The 17333-nt window shown below is 50.0% G+C and overlaps 7 protein-coding genes across 7 annotated transcripts; 3 read left to right on the plus strand and 4 right to left on the minus strand.

The window, feature by feature from the left end:
* Positions 1-80: 80 nt before the first annotated feature.
* PHATRDRAFT_45319 (predicted protein) lies at positions 81-3343 on the plus strand (the record flags this gene model as incomplete). The annotated part of the gene is made up of 3 exons (XM_002179266.1): positions 81-637; positions 672-690; positions 723-3343. Exons 1-3 carry the CDS (start codon positions 236-238, stop codon positions 3341-3343), a joined length of 3042 nt encoding a protein of 1013 aa, XP_002179302.1. The 5' UTR covers positions 81-235.
* Positions 3344-3445: 102 nt separating this feature from the next.
* On the minus strand, positions 3446-4554 carry PHATRDRAFT_45320 (predicted protein; the record flags this gene model as incomplete). Its single annotated transcript, XM_002179481.1, has 1 exon — positions 3446-4554. Exon 1 carries the CDS (start codon positions 4481-4483, stop codon positions 3446-3448), a length of 1038 nt encoding a protein of 345 aa, XP_002179517.1. The 5' UTR covers positions 4484-4554.
* A 677-nt stretch (positions 4555-5231) lies between these two features.
* PHATRDRAFT_45321 (predicted protein) lies at positions 5232-6926 on the minus strand (the record flags this gene model as incomplete). Its single annotated transcript, XM_002179482.1, has 2 exons — positions 5565-6926; positions 5232-5485 (listed from the first exon to the last, which is right to left on the minus strand). The coding sequence occupies exons 1-2, from the start codon at positions 6625-6627 to the stop codon at positions 5232-5234; spliced, it is 1317 nt and encodes a 438-aa protein (XP_002179518.1). The 5' UTR covers positions 6628-6926.
* A 360-nt stretch (positions 6927-7286) lies between these two features.
* On the plus strand, positions 7287-9039 carry PHATRDRAFT_26921 (beta chain succinyl-coa synthetase synthetase). The gene is made up of 2 exons (XM_002179267.1): positions 7287-7619; positions 7798-9039. Exons 1-2 carry the CDS (start codon positions 7424-7426, stop codon positions 8931-8933), a joined length of 1332 nt encoding a protein of 443 aa, XP_002179303.1. The 5' UTR covers positions 7287-7423; the 3' UTR covers positions 8934-9039.
* A 313-nt stretch (positions 9040-9352) lies between these two features.
* Positions 9353-10284, minus strand: PHATRDRAFT_45323 (predicted protein). Its single transcript, XM_002179483.1, has 2 exons — positions 10154-10284; positions 9353-10054 (listed from the first exon to the last, which is right to left on the minus strand). The coding sequence occupies exons 1-2, from the start codon at positions 10200-10202 to the stop codon at positions 9456-9458; spliced, it is 648 nt and encodes a 215-aa protein (XP_002179519.1). The 5' UTR covers positions 10203-10284; the 3' UTR covers positions 9353-9455.
* Positions 10285-12663: 2379 nt separating this feature from the next.
* On the plus strand, positions 12664-14136 carry PHATRDRAFT_45324 (predicted protein). Its single transcript, XM_002179268.1, has one exon. It carries the CDS (start codon positions 12859-12861, stop codon positions 13900-13902), a length of 1044 nt encoding a protein of 347 aa, XP_002179304.1. The 5' UTR covers positions 12664-12858; the 3' UTR covers positions 13903-14136.
* Positions 14137-16239: 2103 nt separating this feature from the next.
* Positions 16240-17148, minus strand: PHATRDRAFT_35002 (predicted protein; the record flags this gene model as incomplete). The annotated part of the gene is made up of 1 exon (XM_002179484.1): positions 16240-17148. One exon carries the CDS (start codon positions 17146-17148, stop codon positions 16240-16242), a length of 909 nt encoding a protein of 302 aa, XP_002179520.1.
* Positions 17149-17333: the final 185 nt, after the last annotated feature.

Consider the following 17333-nt stretch of genomic DNA (forward strand, 5'->3'; position numbering starts at 1 on the left):
GACTCTTATCGTTGGAGCACAATCCCTCACAAAGAGGAAACGTCGTCGTTGTCTCGTCTCGTGGTATTGCATTGTAGTGTAAAAGTACTATAGGATACTTCGTCCCGTTCTACCATAGCCTCGAGAGGAAGTTGAGTAGTGAATACCCTATACCCGGTTGCGTCTACCGTCCTTGTTGCGCTTTTTCTATCGCACAGCTTTGGCAATCTCTAGAGAATATATCTTCTGTTGCGCCATGTCCGACAACGAAGAGGAGCTCTACGACGAGTTTGGGAATTACATCGGTCCCGATCTGGATTCGTCCGACGACGACGACGAGAATGCGTTGGTGCCTCCCGGGACTGTCGCTCCGGACGACGCTTCGGATGTGTCCGGTGACGACCAAGACGAGAATGCTCTCGTGATGCGCGACGACGAGAACGTGATGACAACAACGGCAGCAACCACGGCCGATCCAATGCACGCCATTGTCTTGCACGAAGACAAGGAACACTACGCGTCGGCGGAACAAGTGTACGGTGACGACGTGCGCGTCGCCGTCTTAGATGAAGACGCCATGGAACTCGAAACACCCATCGTGGAACCAGTACTCACGAAATCGCATCACGCGGATAGCGACGATCGGGACAAACAAAACGTCTTTGCGCCCGAGGATTGGTTGTACACGGAAGACTATCTCGGCGTGCAATTGTCTAACGAAACTACCCGCACTCGGCGGTTAGTGGCCATCGTCGGACACTTCCATCACGGAAAAACCTCACTGGTGGACTTGCTGCTGGAATCTACCTATCGAGTCAAGAAAAATCACAAGAATGCTGTCGTCGACGAAAGTCGCCAAGCGAATACACAGGCAGGACCGCGGTATCTCGATACGCTGCTGGCCGAACAAGCCCGTCAAATGAGTCTCGTCAGTACGCCCTTGACGACACTTTTGCCGGATACACGCGGAAAGACCTTCGCCATTTCCATGCTGGACTGTCCCGGTCATGTGCAATTCCATGACGAGTCGGTGGCGGCCTTGAAAGCGTCCGATGGTGCCGTGGTGGTAGTGGACGTTGTGGAGGGAATCATGATGCATACGGAAATGGTAGTCCGACAAGCCATATCCGAAGGACTTTCTCTGACCTTGGTCTTGAGTAAAATGGATCGTTTGATTGTGGAATTGAAGTTGCCCCCACGGGATGCCTACTACAAGTTGTTGCACATTGTGGATAGTCTCAACGAATTAGTAGGCATGGTGTCGAGGGGACGCTATCCAAAAATCTCACCCGAACGAGGTAACGTGGCCTTTTGTTCCGCACAACACGGCTACTTGTTTACGTTACCCAGTTTTGCGCAAGTGTACATGGAACACTTTGATCGTTTGGGAGACAACATTGCCGTCGATGGCTTTGCTCAGCGTCTCTGGGGAGATGCCTACCTGGATCCGGAAACGCGGACGTTTCACCGGTCGTCACGCGACTGCTTGACTCCGAACGTGGAACGCACATTCTGCGTGTACGTACTGGAGCCACTCTACAAGATATACAGCGCCTGTCTGGGGGAGCGCGAACCCGACGTCAATGCCCTTTTGCGCGGTGTCGGCGTTCTCCTTCACAAGGACGAATTGCGAGCCAATTCGACGGTCCTTTTGAAAGCGGCATTGTCGCGGTTTTTGCAAACCGCCAACCACGGGTTTGTTGATATGCTCACGCAACACGTACCCTGTCCGGCCGTGGCCGCTGCCGGAAAAATCGCTCGGTGCTACACTGGCCCCCTGCTCGACGATGATGCGGACACTGCGGATTCGAAACAAAGGCTGGTGCAGGCCATGCGCAACTGCGACCCCCACGGACCACTGATCATTCACGTCGTCAAACTGTACGCCTCCCGGGATGGGCAATCGTTTCAAGCGCTCGGAAGAGTTTATTCAGGAACGGTTCGACCGGCAACTCCCGTCAAGGTCCTCGGCGAGGCGTACGTCCCGAATGTAGACGACGAAGATGTCGGTACGGCGACGGTGGAGAACGTTGCGATACCTCGGGGACGCTTTCATACAAGCATAAGCCTGGTCAAGGCGGGGAACTGGGTTTTGCTGGAAGGCGTGGACGCCACCATTGCCAAGACAGCGACCATCGTAGGTTTGGAGTGCCCCGAGAATGTGCACATTTTTGCCCCGCTCAAATTTCCACATACGGGAGGAGAGTCTGTGATGAAGCTTGCGATCGAACCGCTAAATCCGGCAGAGTTGCCCAAAATGGTGGAAGGACTTCGGCGGGTCTCCAAAGCGTATCCCATGGTTCAGACCAAAGTGGAGGAAAGCGGCGAGCATGTTTTGCTGGGTACTGGAGAGCTGTATTTAGATTGCGTCATGTACGATCTTCGTCAAGTGTATTCGGACATTGAAGTCAAAGTTGCGGATCCGATTGTTTCGTTTCGAGAAACGGTGATTGAAACGAGCAGTATCAAATGTTTTGCGGAGACTACCAACAAAAGAAACAAATTAACATTTCTTGCTGAGCCTTTGGATGACGGTCTGGCGGAAAATCTAGAGGCGGGCAAGGTCAAGACGCAGTGGGACCAGAAGAAACTGGGTCGCTTTTTTCAAGTAAATTACAATTGGGATTTGTTGTCGTCACGCTCAGTTTGGGCGTTTGGGGACTCGCCGACACACGGAACCAACATACTCATGGACGACACTTTACCTAGTGAGGTCGATACATCTCTTTTGAAAACATGCAAATCCAGTATTGTCCAAGGCTTTCAATGGGCCACTCGGGAAGGGCCGCTTTGCGAGGAACCCGTACGAGGTACGAAGATCAAAATCCTGGATTGTGTCCTCGCCGATAAGGCTATCCATCGAGGTGGGGGTCAGGTCATTCCTACAGCTCGCAAAACTGTACATTCTTCGTTGCTGACCGCCACGCCTCGATTGATGGAACCAGTGTATCGTTTACAGATACAATGTCCCGGTGCAATTGTTGATGCGATTCAACCCCTGCTGACGCGTCGCAGAGGCCACATGGTGCAAGATCGACCGGTTTCGGGCTCGACGCATTGCATCGTCAAAGCTTACATACCGGTACTAGACAGTTTTGGATTCGAAACGGATCTTCGTACCTTTACTCAAGGTCAGGCAATGGTCTTCTCCGTTTTTGACCACTGGTCGGTGGTGCCCGGCGATCCACTCGACCGGAGCATTATTTTGCATCCGTTGGAGCCTAGTCCGGCGCAGCATTTGGCTCGAGAACTGTTAATTAAGACCCGTCGACGGAAAGGTCTGTCCGAAGATGTTCCTGTGAGCAAGTTTTTCGACGAAAGCATGAAGGCGCAATTAGAGCAAGTGAATGCCGTGCTACAATAAATTCTAGTTTAAGTATGTTATCTCTGGAGTTGAATGTTCAACATTTATTGTATAGAAGACAATGGATCAGGCAAACCCAGAGCAGTGGAGATGGACTTAGTTTTATTCTTGGGTATTCGTTTTTTTGGCTTGGCTGATTCTGGCATCTTCCCACTTTTGAATCTTTTCCGCTGGTGGAGGGCGAAGAAGGGGAATTTCAGTTGAGATCTTGTCCGCTACTTTACTGAGCTTGACCTTGGGAAATAAGCGCTTCTGCTCCGGCGATTCAACTGGTGTAGTAAGTGAACCATCAGCTGACTGAGCTGCCTTGGCTGCGGCATCGAACGTTGGCACGTCATCGCGAATTGACGAGCTGAAGTCGGAAAAATTGGTCTCAAATTCATTGTTGCTTGTGCTACTATGACCGAAAGTACCAGTCCTACATTCCTGTGGCTCTTCCCAACTTTCATGGTCATCGTTGCTTTGCTGTTGGCTATACTCAACTTGCTCCTCCTCCCCCTCCTCGAGATCGTCCTCGTCGTCCTCCGATTCCTCCACACTAGACTCGTCATCGACTGCGAGTGTCTCGTACATTTGAATACGCTCCTGCTTTGAACGTTTGTCATCGTCTGTCTGGATCTTCAACATATTGGTGACACTTTCGCAGACACCTTCTAAAGAATCTCTCCCCGAAAGATCATCGATATGATTGTCATTGCTCTTGTGCCTTAAAAGATCTTGGTCATCACCGAGTTCTTCATGAATTTCTGCTTTATCAGTTTCAAAGGCCGTGAAGAAAGGCACGTCAGCGAGCTCCGCCGCTTGCCGTCGTGGCCAGCCTAGCGGGTCCAAAGTATCATCGCGATCAGCACTCGTACTAGCCGAACGCCTTCGGAGTTGGGGTTCCGCCGTATCCTGGTCCGTCATTTCTTCTATGATCGCAAAGGCGACGTCAGCTTCGGTGAATACTTCGTTTTGAAAGAAGTTATCAAAATCGTCGCCTTTGCTCCGTTTGGGGTTTTCAAACTCATTAAAGTAGACCTTGTCCGTGTCCCAGGAGGGATCTGCAACTACCGAAGAGCTCTCTACCGGAGGATGTTCGTGAATATCGCGAAAATCCAGTGCGGTAGATTCATCTCGACTGCTCAGATGTTCGCTCATTGTGTCAGCGTACAAAACTGGGGACTGAAGAATACAAAGTGCGACCACTCCAGATTAAAATTCATGGTCGTCTTTGGCGAGGAATTGCGTTTCCTTTCAGTTTTCCGGTGCCGACCGAGTCCAGATAGCTAGAGCCAGCGTAGGACGGTTTTCACGCTTCAACTGCGCAATTAGTCTGATTTCTCCTCTCATTTCCGTTATAGTACAGTCAACTATATGTCTGTTGTGTAGCCAACTGACAGACAGACGGACTTGAGGGAGTTTTGCTTGCACTTGCTGTTACCGTCCGTTACGTTGGTCCATCAACCTACTGGTCGACATAGCTATCCTGCTATGCGCATGCAGCATATCCATATGATATAGATATTCTAGACTGTAACCAGCTATTGCGGCGAGAAAAATCACTAATCGGAATGGGTAAAAATTTCACTATTTGGGAGAAAATGCCCTTGTTCCAAGTGTTTCAATTTTCGCGGAAAATACCTTTCAGGTAAGCATTAATTGTTACTCCTTATGCTCTGATCCATAGCAGATCCTGAACACCGTTATGAACAATCCAGTAAGAGTTTCCAGTAATGCTTTTTCGTGCCTGTCGCTGTAATGCTATTCGATAGAAAACCTTGGCGAACACTGTTTCAAAATCCATTGACTTTACGATTTTGGTTTTGAAGTGAAGCATGAATGCTAGAAATTAAAAATGAAAATTTCATTTCGGTAAGGGATTCTACCTTTTGTCTCGGCTTTCTGTTTATTTTGGCACATACTTTATCTGATCCCCAGCAGCCAGGGTCTCCTGGAACATGAGTTCCATACGAGTTGCCAATGCCGGTGCCGACCAAGGATCCACACAGGCAACGTTTGACCATACTTTTCGATTATAGTACTCCATCCAACAGTTAGTGATGCGCCAAATATGGCCATGGGCACCTGCCCAATAGCACACAAACCCTTTCGTATCCAAGTGATCAATGGCCGACTTTAAGGAATGCTGCTGCCAGCTTCCTGCAAAAGACAACACGAGTTTAGGAAACATAACGTCGCTGTAGAAGGAACTTGCGTTCAACAAAGGTTCACCACTTACCGACTCTGTGAAACTCGAATTCGAGATACTTGACCCGTTCCAAGGCTTTGCTAGCGCTCATAAGGACATCCCAGTCATAGCCCTCCACGTCTATACTCAAAAAGTCAATCCACGAGTCCTTGCGCAAGAACTTGTCGAAATATGTGTCGAGCGTATACTGTTGAACTTCCGCGCACAGATGCTTTGTACTCTGGCGAAGACAATCGCCAAGGCCCATATGCTCCACGCCAATCTTTTGTCCGGCTTGTCCACTGGGGAACAAAGCGACACCGTCGGTGGACGATATGGCGGCGTTGGTTACCACGAAGGAGTTTTGCCAGCCAAGCTGATGTGACGAGCGATTCAGCTGATTGGCCGTTTGTGGCATGGCTTCAATACAAAAGACCGACGCTGTACTGTCACTAGCTGTACGGGCTGTACCCTGCAGCGTGGAAATGTCGAATTGTGGGGCATTCTCTTGATTACACGCGCCTGGCACAATCGTTTGGTTCCGACTGAGCACGTTGCTGAGGATTTCCTTTTGCCATACCGACTTGTCGAACTCGGGATTCTCCGAGATCATGCGCAACGTGTTGACGGCGTCCATTCCCTTGTTGCATCCGACATAGATGGCCGTGGGTCGGTTGACTCCCCGCTGTGCGGCTTCTTTCCAAAACTCGGCGAACCAGATGGCGTCCGAACAGCGAGTCGCCAGTGAGAAAGAGCACCGACGCCCCCCGTATTTTCCTTTGTCTTCTTCGCAGGCTTGGGGTGGGAGCTGGGAACGAATAGTCTGTCGCTGCGAGTCGGTACACTGTTGCTGTACCGAGTGCAGGAGACTGTTGTTGACGTTGGCGAGCAACGTCGAAAAGTGACCGGGGTGTGGTGAATCCGATTCATCGGAATCGGGAGTAGGCAGTGTTGTGGAGGATGACCGAGTGTGCGACGGATCGTCGTAGACAATGATTTTCATCGCGTTGGGAGAGCTTGCGAATAGAACAATGCACGTCAACGAAAGGACGACGGAGAGCTTGAGGAGCAGCCAGAACCATGGTGACGTTTTCTTGGGAAACGCTGGTCGCATGGCTTCTTTCGTGCCGACGAGAGAAACAAAAAAGGTAAGGGAAAGGCTCTGATTGTGAATAAAGTGGTTGTGCTTTGTTCAAAAATATGAGTAGATCCCGCTACGTGTGTATTTGTGGGTTGCCGGTGAGTGGAAAACCTAATCGTGGCGCCGACGCCGACTGCCTTTGCCGACTGTTTCCCAATCGGTGGGACCACACGACCTTGTTTCCCGGTCCAACACGTTCTGTATTCTTCTGTCGCCGCCGACTTTAGGTGGCCGATCAACTTCTCTGTCGGGTCATTTATTGTTGGCGATTGATTCCCATGGATATATCTTGGGTATCGATACCCGTTCTTGCCAATCATAAGTGTATACAGAAAAGCTTGGACCGAACGTGTTCGGGACTCGTTTTTTTTCCTTTGCGAGCCCCGTATCGGTACCGATCGGAACCCTGAAACGTCTCGCGCGACAATTGTCTGTATGCTTGTAAGTCCGTGTTGGGATATGTCCAGCACCCGATCAAGAGGCAGGGGTTGGGGGAGCAGCCTCTGGGAAGGCGAATCCTCCCAAAAGGCTTCCGGCGGCGGCGGTGTGGGTGGGATACGGATCCGGCAGACGACACTCGACACTCGACACTCGACACTCGATCCTTCGTTCCCTCTTCACACACCTCTACACATACACATACACAGGGTCGATTGGGTTCTCTTCCTTTGGAATTCCCCTCTCTCCCCCGCTTCCGTATCGCCTTAGTCACATTCCCGATACAAGACACGTTCCTTCCTTTCCCCCCCTTTTCCAGTAACTCGTCCGTATGCTTTCTTCGACCGTCGCTCGATACGCTTTGCGTCGGACTGCGAATCCCGCCGTCGGCGCCGTCCGCAATCTCAACGTACACGAATATATTTCGATGGAAATCATGAAGAACCACGGTATCCAAACACCGGAATGTTACGTAGCCAGCAATCCGGAAGAAGCCGAGAATATCTTTTTGAATTCATTGAATCGACGTAAGTCACAGTGTGCCGTGTACGGTGTCGGCGAGGGAAACACCGACAGGGGGCGTGTCGCTGCAATTGGAGACGTTGCTCGAGCGATACCGTGTGCACGCACGTTTCGAGACTCACCCATTTCCGTTCTTACTTGCCATTGCTCTTTGTCCTTGTCTCTTGCCCTCTTCATATCCAGCCGGAGCTCCCAAAAAGGATATCGTCATCAAGGCCCAAGTGCTTTCGGGAGGTCGCGGCCTCGGAACCTTCAAGAACGGTTTCAAAGGCGGGGTGCACATGGTCACCAAGCCGGGTCAGGCTCGCGAGTTCGCCGCTGCCATGCTCGGCAACGAGCTCGTCACCAAGCAAGCCCCCAACGGCATTGTCTGTAATAAAGTACTCTTGATGGAACGCATGTACATGCGTCGGGAAATGTATTTGTCGATCCTGATGGACCGGGGGTCGCAAGGACCGCTCTTGGTGGCCAGTCCGAGGGGCGGAACCTCCATTGAGGACGTGGCCGCCACCAACCCCGAAGTCATATTTACCCAGCCCATTGACATTACCGAAGGTCTCACGCCGGAGGGGGCTCACCGCATGGCGAGCAATCTGGGTTTGGAAGAAGGTTCCACCGGACACGACAAGGCGGTCATACTCATGCAGAATCTCTATAGCATGTTCATTGCCTGTGACTGTACGCAAGTCGAGGTCAACCCCTTGGCCGAAACTCCGGAAGGCGACATTGTCGTCTGTGACGCCAAAGTCAACTTTGACGATAACGCCGAATTCCGGCAGTCGTCGATCTTTGCCCGGCGGGATACTTCTCAAGAAGACGTCCGTGAAGTCGACGCCAGCAAGTACGATCTCAACTACATCGGACTGGAGGGGACCATTGGCTGCATGGTCAACGGAGCCGGCCTGGCCATGTCGACAATGGACATTATCCAGCTCAAGGGCGGGTCACCGGCCAACTTTTTGGACGTTGGCGGTGGGGCCAACGAAACGCAGGTCCAGAAAGCCTTTGAAATTCTCAACTCGGATTCGCAGGTCAAAGCCATCCTCGTCAACATCTTTGGTGGGATTATGCGCTGTGACGTCATTGCCACCGGAATCATTAACGCGGCCAAAGAAATCGGTATCAACAAACCCATTGTCATTCGTCTGCAAGGCACCAACGTAAACGAAGCCAAGACATTGATTGAGGGTTGTGGGTTCCGTATGATATTGGCAGAGGATCTGGAAGATGCGGCCGAAAAGGCCGTCGGAGTGGCCGAGATTGCGGCCCAAGCCGAAAAGATCCAGGTAGGCGTCAAGTTTGAAGGCTTTTCGCTTTAAAATGTCACAAGAGCCACACTGTGGGATACCTATACGTCAAAGTTTACTCCGTATCCCAATGACGAACCATTTTGGCCTAGTTAAATTTACCACTTTTTGTTGGATTACGAAAACAGTTTGTGCTTGTTGTGGCAGAATTTGATTGTTCATGAGGATTTATGTAGTTTACCACAGTTGGAGACGAGATTAGTTACCTAGTATCATTAGTCCTCGATTTGATTACGTGCTATCATTTTAATTTGCGTTCCTGGCCTGTAGACTGAAAATTGAAAGAGTAATAACAATCTCTAAGGAGTACAAATGCAGTGTTGCACAGTTCCGAAGGCACGTGGAGACGGTTCAGGTACGAACAACGCGACAAAGTCCCTTTGAGACACGTCGGTGTTCGACAAAATTTTGGAAGCTTGAGCACTACCGCTCTAGATCTACGAAGGTAGTTAGGAATTACTAACTATATACGTAGCGCTCCACGTGCACACTTCATGTCTCTGCTAGGAAGAACTTTCTTGACTGTCATTGCAACTAAAGGAAGGAAACTTTCAAAATCGTTTGCCCACAAGTAATTTCTAAACCATCCGTAATTGGTACGGGTGTATCTGTCTCCAATTCTTGTCCGCCAATTCGCGTCCCGTTAGTCGAGCCGGTATCCGTAAAACATACTTGATCGTTGACGATTTCAAATTTGCCGTGTGTCGTTGACACTTCCAAATCCTTGGCCAGCGAAATGCCTCGGGTGGTAAACTTTTTACCTTTAGATCTACCGACCATACACGGGGCCTTGGAAGATGGTTTGAGCTCGTAACTCTGGCCAACGTATTCGCCGGCCACAATTTCCACTCGCAATTTGAAACGTTGAGTTCTTTTCTGGTTGTTATCACCCGATGCCTGTTTTTCCACAGCTTCAGCAACAGACTGCTTCGAAGGGTCGTTTCCGGGCGCCTCGTTTTCGTCGTTGGATGTTGCAGCCGCTTGATGGTGCGCCTGCCAAAGTTCTTCTTCCCCCGATGCTAGTTGTTGGTGCAATCCTTCAATAAGTTGATTGTAATTCTGATCTGTTTCTTTGTACGACTGCAAAAGGCACCATTGAAAGACCTCCTCCACTGTCCATTCCGGGTTTGGTTCTGTAATGAATGAAAGAGAGAGAGACGAATGAGTGCTTGGGATCAGATATCAAGAGACAGCAACGCCATGAGGAAATGTAGGACTTTGAAGAAACTTACCGTCATCAACCGAGTACCTAAAGTTAGGGAAAGCAGACGTGACCGACATTTTTCTGGAAGATTGGAAACAACTGACTACTATGTTAAAGTACACCAATGATGATGGGTGCTAGGATGTCGATCCACAAAGCTTGAACGAGGTGTCGTTGTCACTGAAAGGGCAGGTTCTTCATCGTGAGATTCGATGAGATATCGTTTTGCTGGCTTGCGACAGTTCGGAATTTGAAAAAGCTGATAATTGTAACGAAGCTTTGCTCGTTTGTTTTTGCATGTCTTCCATTATATCCGATGTGTCGTTTATAACGTTCCCAGTAGCCGGTACTGGTAGTCCTGTAATAGCACACCCAGACCAAGCAAACCCTAACGAGCAATCTCACAGTCAGTCAAATCCGGCTTTCGTCGACTGACAGTGATTGCAACTCACACAGTCAAGCGACAAAAGTACAGAGGCCTTTCCATTATCAATATATTTTGTGGATATACAGAGTGTTCCCGAAGCAGATCAGAACGAATAGCGCTATGCCTGCAGCACAAAATAAGAATAAGGATTTGAGTTTTTCGATTGTATGGAGTCCGTTGCCATTAATCACCTGGATTTGTCCCGTCATCGGTCACCTGGGAATCACGGGGGGTGGCTTCGGACTTTCGTGGCCCGTACTTCGTAGGCGATGACGGTCGAATGGCGTTTGGAGCCCCCACACGGGCCTTGCGGATCAACGCGAACGAAATCGGGGCCGAGCGATGGGACGGGGCTATTCTGGAAGCGAACGATGTGTATCGAGGTCGCATGCACAATATTTGTTGCGACAACTGTCATTCGCATGTGGCCTGTGCGCTGAATCGTATGCCTCTCACGACAGCCTTTGGAATTCACAAGTGGAATATGATCAAATTGGCACTGCTTGTCTTCTTTCGGGGAAAATTCCTTTCGTGGACGGGGGTCCTAACGCAATTTGGGCCGTTCGGAGTTCTCGTTTTGGTTGTCGTTCTCAGCACTGCTTTGAGAAAATGAACCTATAAGTGTGAGCATAGAATCATACTACCTGGATATCTGTACTAATCTTCCGTGTTGTATTGCTTCAGAATTTCCGTTTGTTGTTGCGTATCAAGGACTTTGTCGTCGGTTCCTTTTTGCTCGTCCAATAATGCACGACAGCCCCAGTATGCAGATGAACACGTCAGAGGGACCACTATGATCAAAAGTGGACGAGGTGGCCATCTCCAGAAAAAACGCAACCAAGTAACGCGGGTCCAGCGGCACAACATCCCAAAGTAATTGGCTGCAATTCGAAGAGAAGGCAGGAGATAGTGAAAGTGAAATGTTCGCAGGGAATTTATTCATGTAGATTGACTCCTCGGACTTACGATGAAAATCCATATGCGCATTGTAGAAAGCCAGCATGACAAAAATAGCAGTGAATAGCATTGACGCGATGAACATGTTCATTTTTCGGGTTGCAACTGACTCGCCATTCGGAATCACGTGCGCCATCCCAATAGCTGCCAACCAATTCAGCAAACCTTGCAGAAATGTAATTCTAGACGTCAAGTATTCAAACTCAAAGTTGTCGCTCAAGAAAGACAATGGCGTGGTATCAGTAGTAACAGAAGCGAGATTGACCATCGAATGAGGAGGACGGCTCATCAACATTGTACCCGTTACGGTAGTGACGAAAATGGAAATGGTCTCAAACGCAAAGGCCGTCAGCAACAGCATTCGCGTAAGTTTTTTGCCCAACGCCACCCATTTGGTATCGTCAGGGTCTAGATCTAAATTGCCGGAGCTCATTGCTTCGTAAATTGTCGCTACAACGGCACCCGCCACCAAGGCTGACGGTGCGCCCAAATTAATGCACCAGTCGTAGGCACCCGTGACAAGGTCGGCTATTTCCGGTACTACTTCCGAAGTAGCACTTCCTCCGCGCAAGGCGCAAGCCGCCACAGAGGCAAGCGTATCAGGTCTCCTCAAGTTTGAGACCGCAGATCCCACGGACCAGTCGGATACTGTCAGCTGAGGCAGGAAGCATGCACTAGGTAACAAGTTCATCGATCGGCCTAGAGATCAGAAACGATACTCGACCAAAGTAGTTAGTTGCAACAAAGTACCAGAAAGGCGAGCCCCGGGAGAGTCAGAAGAGGACACAACAAAACTCTCGTGACTTTCTCCTTGGCTTTATATGTTGGATTAATGATGTCACAGATTTTGGCTAACGGCCATTGTGTTACTTGACGTGAAATAAATAATTGTGAAAAGACGTGACGTGACGACTTACAGTTACATTGACGTGTTTTTTCTGGCCAATTAACGGTACGTCTATCTTTTTCAAGCTCACGCTCACAGTCAGATCAGCTGCGTGACCATGAAAAGTGCACGGGCTCACATTTTGGAGTTGGACCCCAAACCTCAGAAAATCGAACACTGCGGAAGCGCTCGGAATCTTCAAAGGCAGAAGAGGCCTTCGCTATAAACTGCACGAGCAGTATCATCTATCATAAATAATCAAAGTGGAGAATTCCGAAAGATCTTTTCAGTTAGAAATGGCTCAAGCTATTTTGGAGAATCCAACATTTTGCATGCTTACACACACTACCCGAACTCAGATTCGAGCCCGTTGCCCAACAGAACATTAAAAATCCATGCTTGTCTCTTCTCACAATTGGAAAGATCGGCAACTCGACAAGCATCTATAAAAAAAAGATCCATCATGTATTCCATCAAGCCAACCATTGGGGCCATGCGCCACCAGTCCGATCTCCGCCAGATTGCTGGCCTGATGCTTATCACCGGTATCTGCGCCATCTTCCAACCCATCGGAAATGTCGCTTCGCTCATTTCCCCCGGTAATACCTCCACTACGGGCGTTCCTTTCTCGGCGCTCATGGGAGGGCTCAGTCTTGTGTCGATGGGCATTATCTCACTTTTTATTGGGTACAACCAGCTTGTTCACGATTGGGGCAACAAAACTTTGACGCTCTTTGCCATTCTTTTGACGCAAACGGGTTTCATTCCATACTTGACCGACATTTCCGATGTAGGACAACAGGCTCGTAGCGGTGCTGCATTTATTCCGGAAGCCTACAACGCTTCCGAGTCGGCCGTACGATTCGTCGGTGCCATGGGAATCCTAGGCATCATGGCTTACGGCTTCAGCTTCATCGGCGCCTTTTCTTTTTTGCAATTCAGTCTCTACACATACCAGACCGGCAATCACCGACAGCGCAGTGCCCCATACTTCCACGGACGCATGACCTTCTACGCTTTCACGTTGTTCATGGCAGGCCTCTCGCAGCTCATGCTTGGTAGCTTTATCATGGCCAACTACGGTGGCGGAGTTTTGGAAAAAGGCACCATTGGGGTCGCTATGTACGTGGTCAACTTTCCGGCCATAAGTATCTTTCTCGGTTTGATTCAGATTTTCAACGCCGTCTGGGGGTTGGCCCGGTCGTACGGAGTTGGAATTTTCGGCACTAACGATCAAAGCTTCCAAATGTCCATGTTTGTGGGCTGGTTCTTGCAGCTTGTGCTTCAAGTGCTTGTGCAGGTCGGATATGTCCCGGGAGACGGCTTGGCCGTGGCGGCACCCTCGATTACGGCTTTGTCCTTGGGCTTGAACCTCATGCCTGCCTACCTGGACTACAAGGCCCGCACTCTACCGGAAGAAATCCCGACGACCTACTACGGAACAGGGGAAGAAAAGTCCGTCGCCGATTCGACCATCCCTCACGCCGGCGCCGAGATGGAAGCGTAAATGCGATCTGATTGCGTGTGGTCGCTGGTGACGGTGTCCGATCGACGGAAGACGGGGGGAGCGCTCACCATGGACGTTGATACAAAACTCTGTCATTTTCCACCGACTGATCGGTTTCCTGACAGCTTTATCTTTCATGACACATTACGCACAAAGTAATTTATGTTTCTCCTGACTTTGCATATTATGAACCTACACACACACACACACACACACACACACACACACACACACACACACACACACACACACACACACACACACACACACACACACACACACACACACGCACTACTATAGCTAGTCGCATTGAATTTTTAGGTAGTATCACAGATGATATTTTCCGCGAAACATTGACAGTCATTTCTGCCTGCACAAGGACCAAAATTGGCCTTCCTGCTTCCGCTATCTGTCCGTCACACCGTTCCTTCCAACGAAAACCCGCACTCGTTGCTCGTCTCGAGAAACATCGAAAACAAATAGGTATACTCTCATCCCGGCAAACTGCCATTGAGAATGACACATATTGCTTCGTGCTCGAGCCCGACAGAGACATAAATTAACGTGTCGAATTAAAGTTGTACCCTGTTGCTTTACTCTGCCCTGCCCGGCCTGGCACAAAGAAGGCCCCCACTATAGAGGTAGAATAGAGGACCATGAGCGTCATGAACGCCAACGCCAACGAGCGACTAAGTGTCACTTCGGCGGGGGAAATTCTCGACAAGTCGACTCCGTGGATAGAAGCCAAGTCGTTGCTGAACCTGGCTCTACCAACCGCAGTTATTCAGCTCGGCTTTACTGTTCCAACCTTCCTCACCGCATCCTATGTAGGTCGAAACTTTGGTTCGGTTTACCTGGATGGCTACACATTGGCAAACCTCACCGGTAATTTGTTTACACTGTCACTGTTGTCGGGTTTGTACTCGGCCGCTGATACGTTGTCACCACAAGCATTCGGAGCAGGCAATTATCGAGAAGTGGGTCTGTATGCCATTCGGGGGTTTCTGGGCAGTATGATTATCCTAATACCCGTGAATGTGGTTCTATTAATCTGGATGCAACCGATTCTAGAGGCGGTTGGTCAACATGCCGAAGCATCCAAACACGCATGGCACTTTTACCTCATCTACGCATTTGCCTTACCCTTCTACGCACTCTACATGGTCACCTGGAAATTTCTTTCGGCACAAAATGTTATGATGCCGTTGATGGTGGCAGCCTTTTTAAGTTGCATCGTGGTGCTGCCTCTCGCCTTGCAAGTTTTTACGTCATGGTTCGGTTTTTGTGGTGCCGCCCTGGCCATTCTGGTCTACCAGTCCTTCCAAGCATGCTTTCTTTTGTTCTATTTATGGTATTGGCAACCACACGATCCACGGACTTGGCCGGGAATCCGTGCATGGAGAGACGCGTTGGAATGGAAATCCTTTTCGTCGTATATGGTACGTCGTTCCTGCTTTATGGTTGATCGTTATGTCTGATTCTTTTTTCTGACTCATCTTATTGTGCGGAATGACGTGTAGATCTTGGGCATTGGCGGGATGCTTGCCAGTTTGGAATGGGTCTATTGGGAAGCACTGGCGCTGGTGGTTGGGACGTTGGGCGTCATTCCCTTGTCGGTACACACCATTCCGACGCAAGTCATTACGGTGGCGTTCATGGTATCTCTCGGGGTCGGTATTGCACTGGCTGTTCGCCTGGGTGCCACCTTGCCGCGCAATGTACTCCGCGCCAAAGAGTTGGCGCTGGCTTGTCTTGTGCTGGGAACGATACTATTCTCGGGCGTCACCGTTCTACTCTACCGTTACCGAGAGCTTGTTTTCCATATTTTTACGGAAGAACCGGAAGTTCTGGACGGAAGCGAAGAAATCTGGGGCAAGGTTTGTTTCTACTTCTGGAACCTCAGCATCTTTGGTATTATCATGGGAATTGCTACCGGTCTCGGTATGCAATGGACACTCGGTATCGTGACTATAGTCTTTTTATGGGTCTTTGGTTTACCAGCTTCGTACTATGGAGCAGTGGTCCTGGAAGGCGGAATTAATGCTGCTTGGGAATGGACTTGGCCACCGTACTTTGGAATCAATCTGGTTATGCTGATTGCTTTTGTTCTGAAAGACTGGGACGCCGTGGCCGCTTCAATCCGACTACGGGAGGCAGTTGTAAATCCATTACTCGATGGCGACTTGGAGACACTAAAGCTGCAACATTCTGTGGAAGATTACGGTGCTGTGCAATACCCAAACGCCAGCACCAAGAGTCCAGACAAAATGTGAATCCAAACGCAACCAACCATCACCATAGAAACATAATTAAAGCAATCCATTTTATGCAGCTGAGTTAGCAAGGAAGAAAGGTCGTGTTCTCGAAAGTAGCGCCTATCGTACAATCGATAGCATTGTCTTCCCGCAAAAGGATTGGAAGCTCACTGCGATCCGTCAAAACCGCCTCCACAATTTCGGTTTGGCGGCCTCCAAACTCGCGACAGGATTTCGGCAGCGCACCGTTGGCAAGAAATTCCTCGTAGGGCACAGACCGAGTAGAAAAGCCTAACGTTTCCGCCAGTGAAAAAAACATTTCGTAGGTTGACGCGGCGCGGTTGACAATGCCCAGCAACATGACCGGTTCGGGTGCGGTCGACTTCCATAAGAACGCTTTGACGGTATGCAGCAAGGGTTCGACGACGGCGGGCCATTGTACGACATCGGCGGCGACCACGACATCCACAACGTCGTCCATTTTCCGTAGCAGGCGATGACAATGCGTTCGGTCGCCCCAGACACATTGTTGCGCCGCGAGTTCGCACGAGCTTGATTCGTGTGGGCGTCGGAGTGTGGACACGTTTTGCGACAAGAGATCCAGTACCACAGGGTTGCCGTCCGTAACGGCAACCTTGGCGGCGCCAGTCTTGGCTGCCACCAAGCCGGGTAGCCCCGTTCCGGCACCTAGCTCTACAACAGATCGACCACGAATCCGGTGACTACCCGAAGTAGAGGCCAAATAGTGACCCAGCAAGACGGAGACAGGCCAAAGGACTTGTCCCGTCAAGTCGTAATCCGTACTCGCCGCTGCCGAATACGAGAGCTCGATCTCGATGAAGGGCTGGGCATCCGAGGGGGTCACCAAAGTTTCTACTTCGGACAGCGTCTGGGTGTCGTCGTCGGCTCCTTCGCGAGAATTGGTGGCAGAAGGTATTCGAATTAGCGATGTTTGGTAGTCTGTACACGTGAACAGCTGATCCAAGTCCATGGTGATTGACGTACGGTTGCTCCTCAACTGTCGTGTTGACTTTAGAAACAACTGCAGTGTTGGCGCATCACAATGTCAGTACCATGAAGGAGAAGGGAGCGGTCTTTCACGACAAGAGTTTGTTTCCAATTCGAATTGAGCGTATCATTCGAGAAACCCGCGTGTGTGTGTGTGAATGAAATATT

The sequence above is a fragment of the Phaeodactylum tricornutum genome, chromosome 6, assembly GCF_000150955.2.
Source record: "Phaeodactylum tricornutum CCAP 1055/1 chromosome 6, whole genome shotgun sequence".
NCBI classification, from domain to species: Eukaryota; Bacillariophyta; class Bacillariophyceae; order Surirellales; family Neidiaceae; genus Phaeodactylum; species Phaeodactylum tricornutum.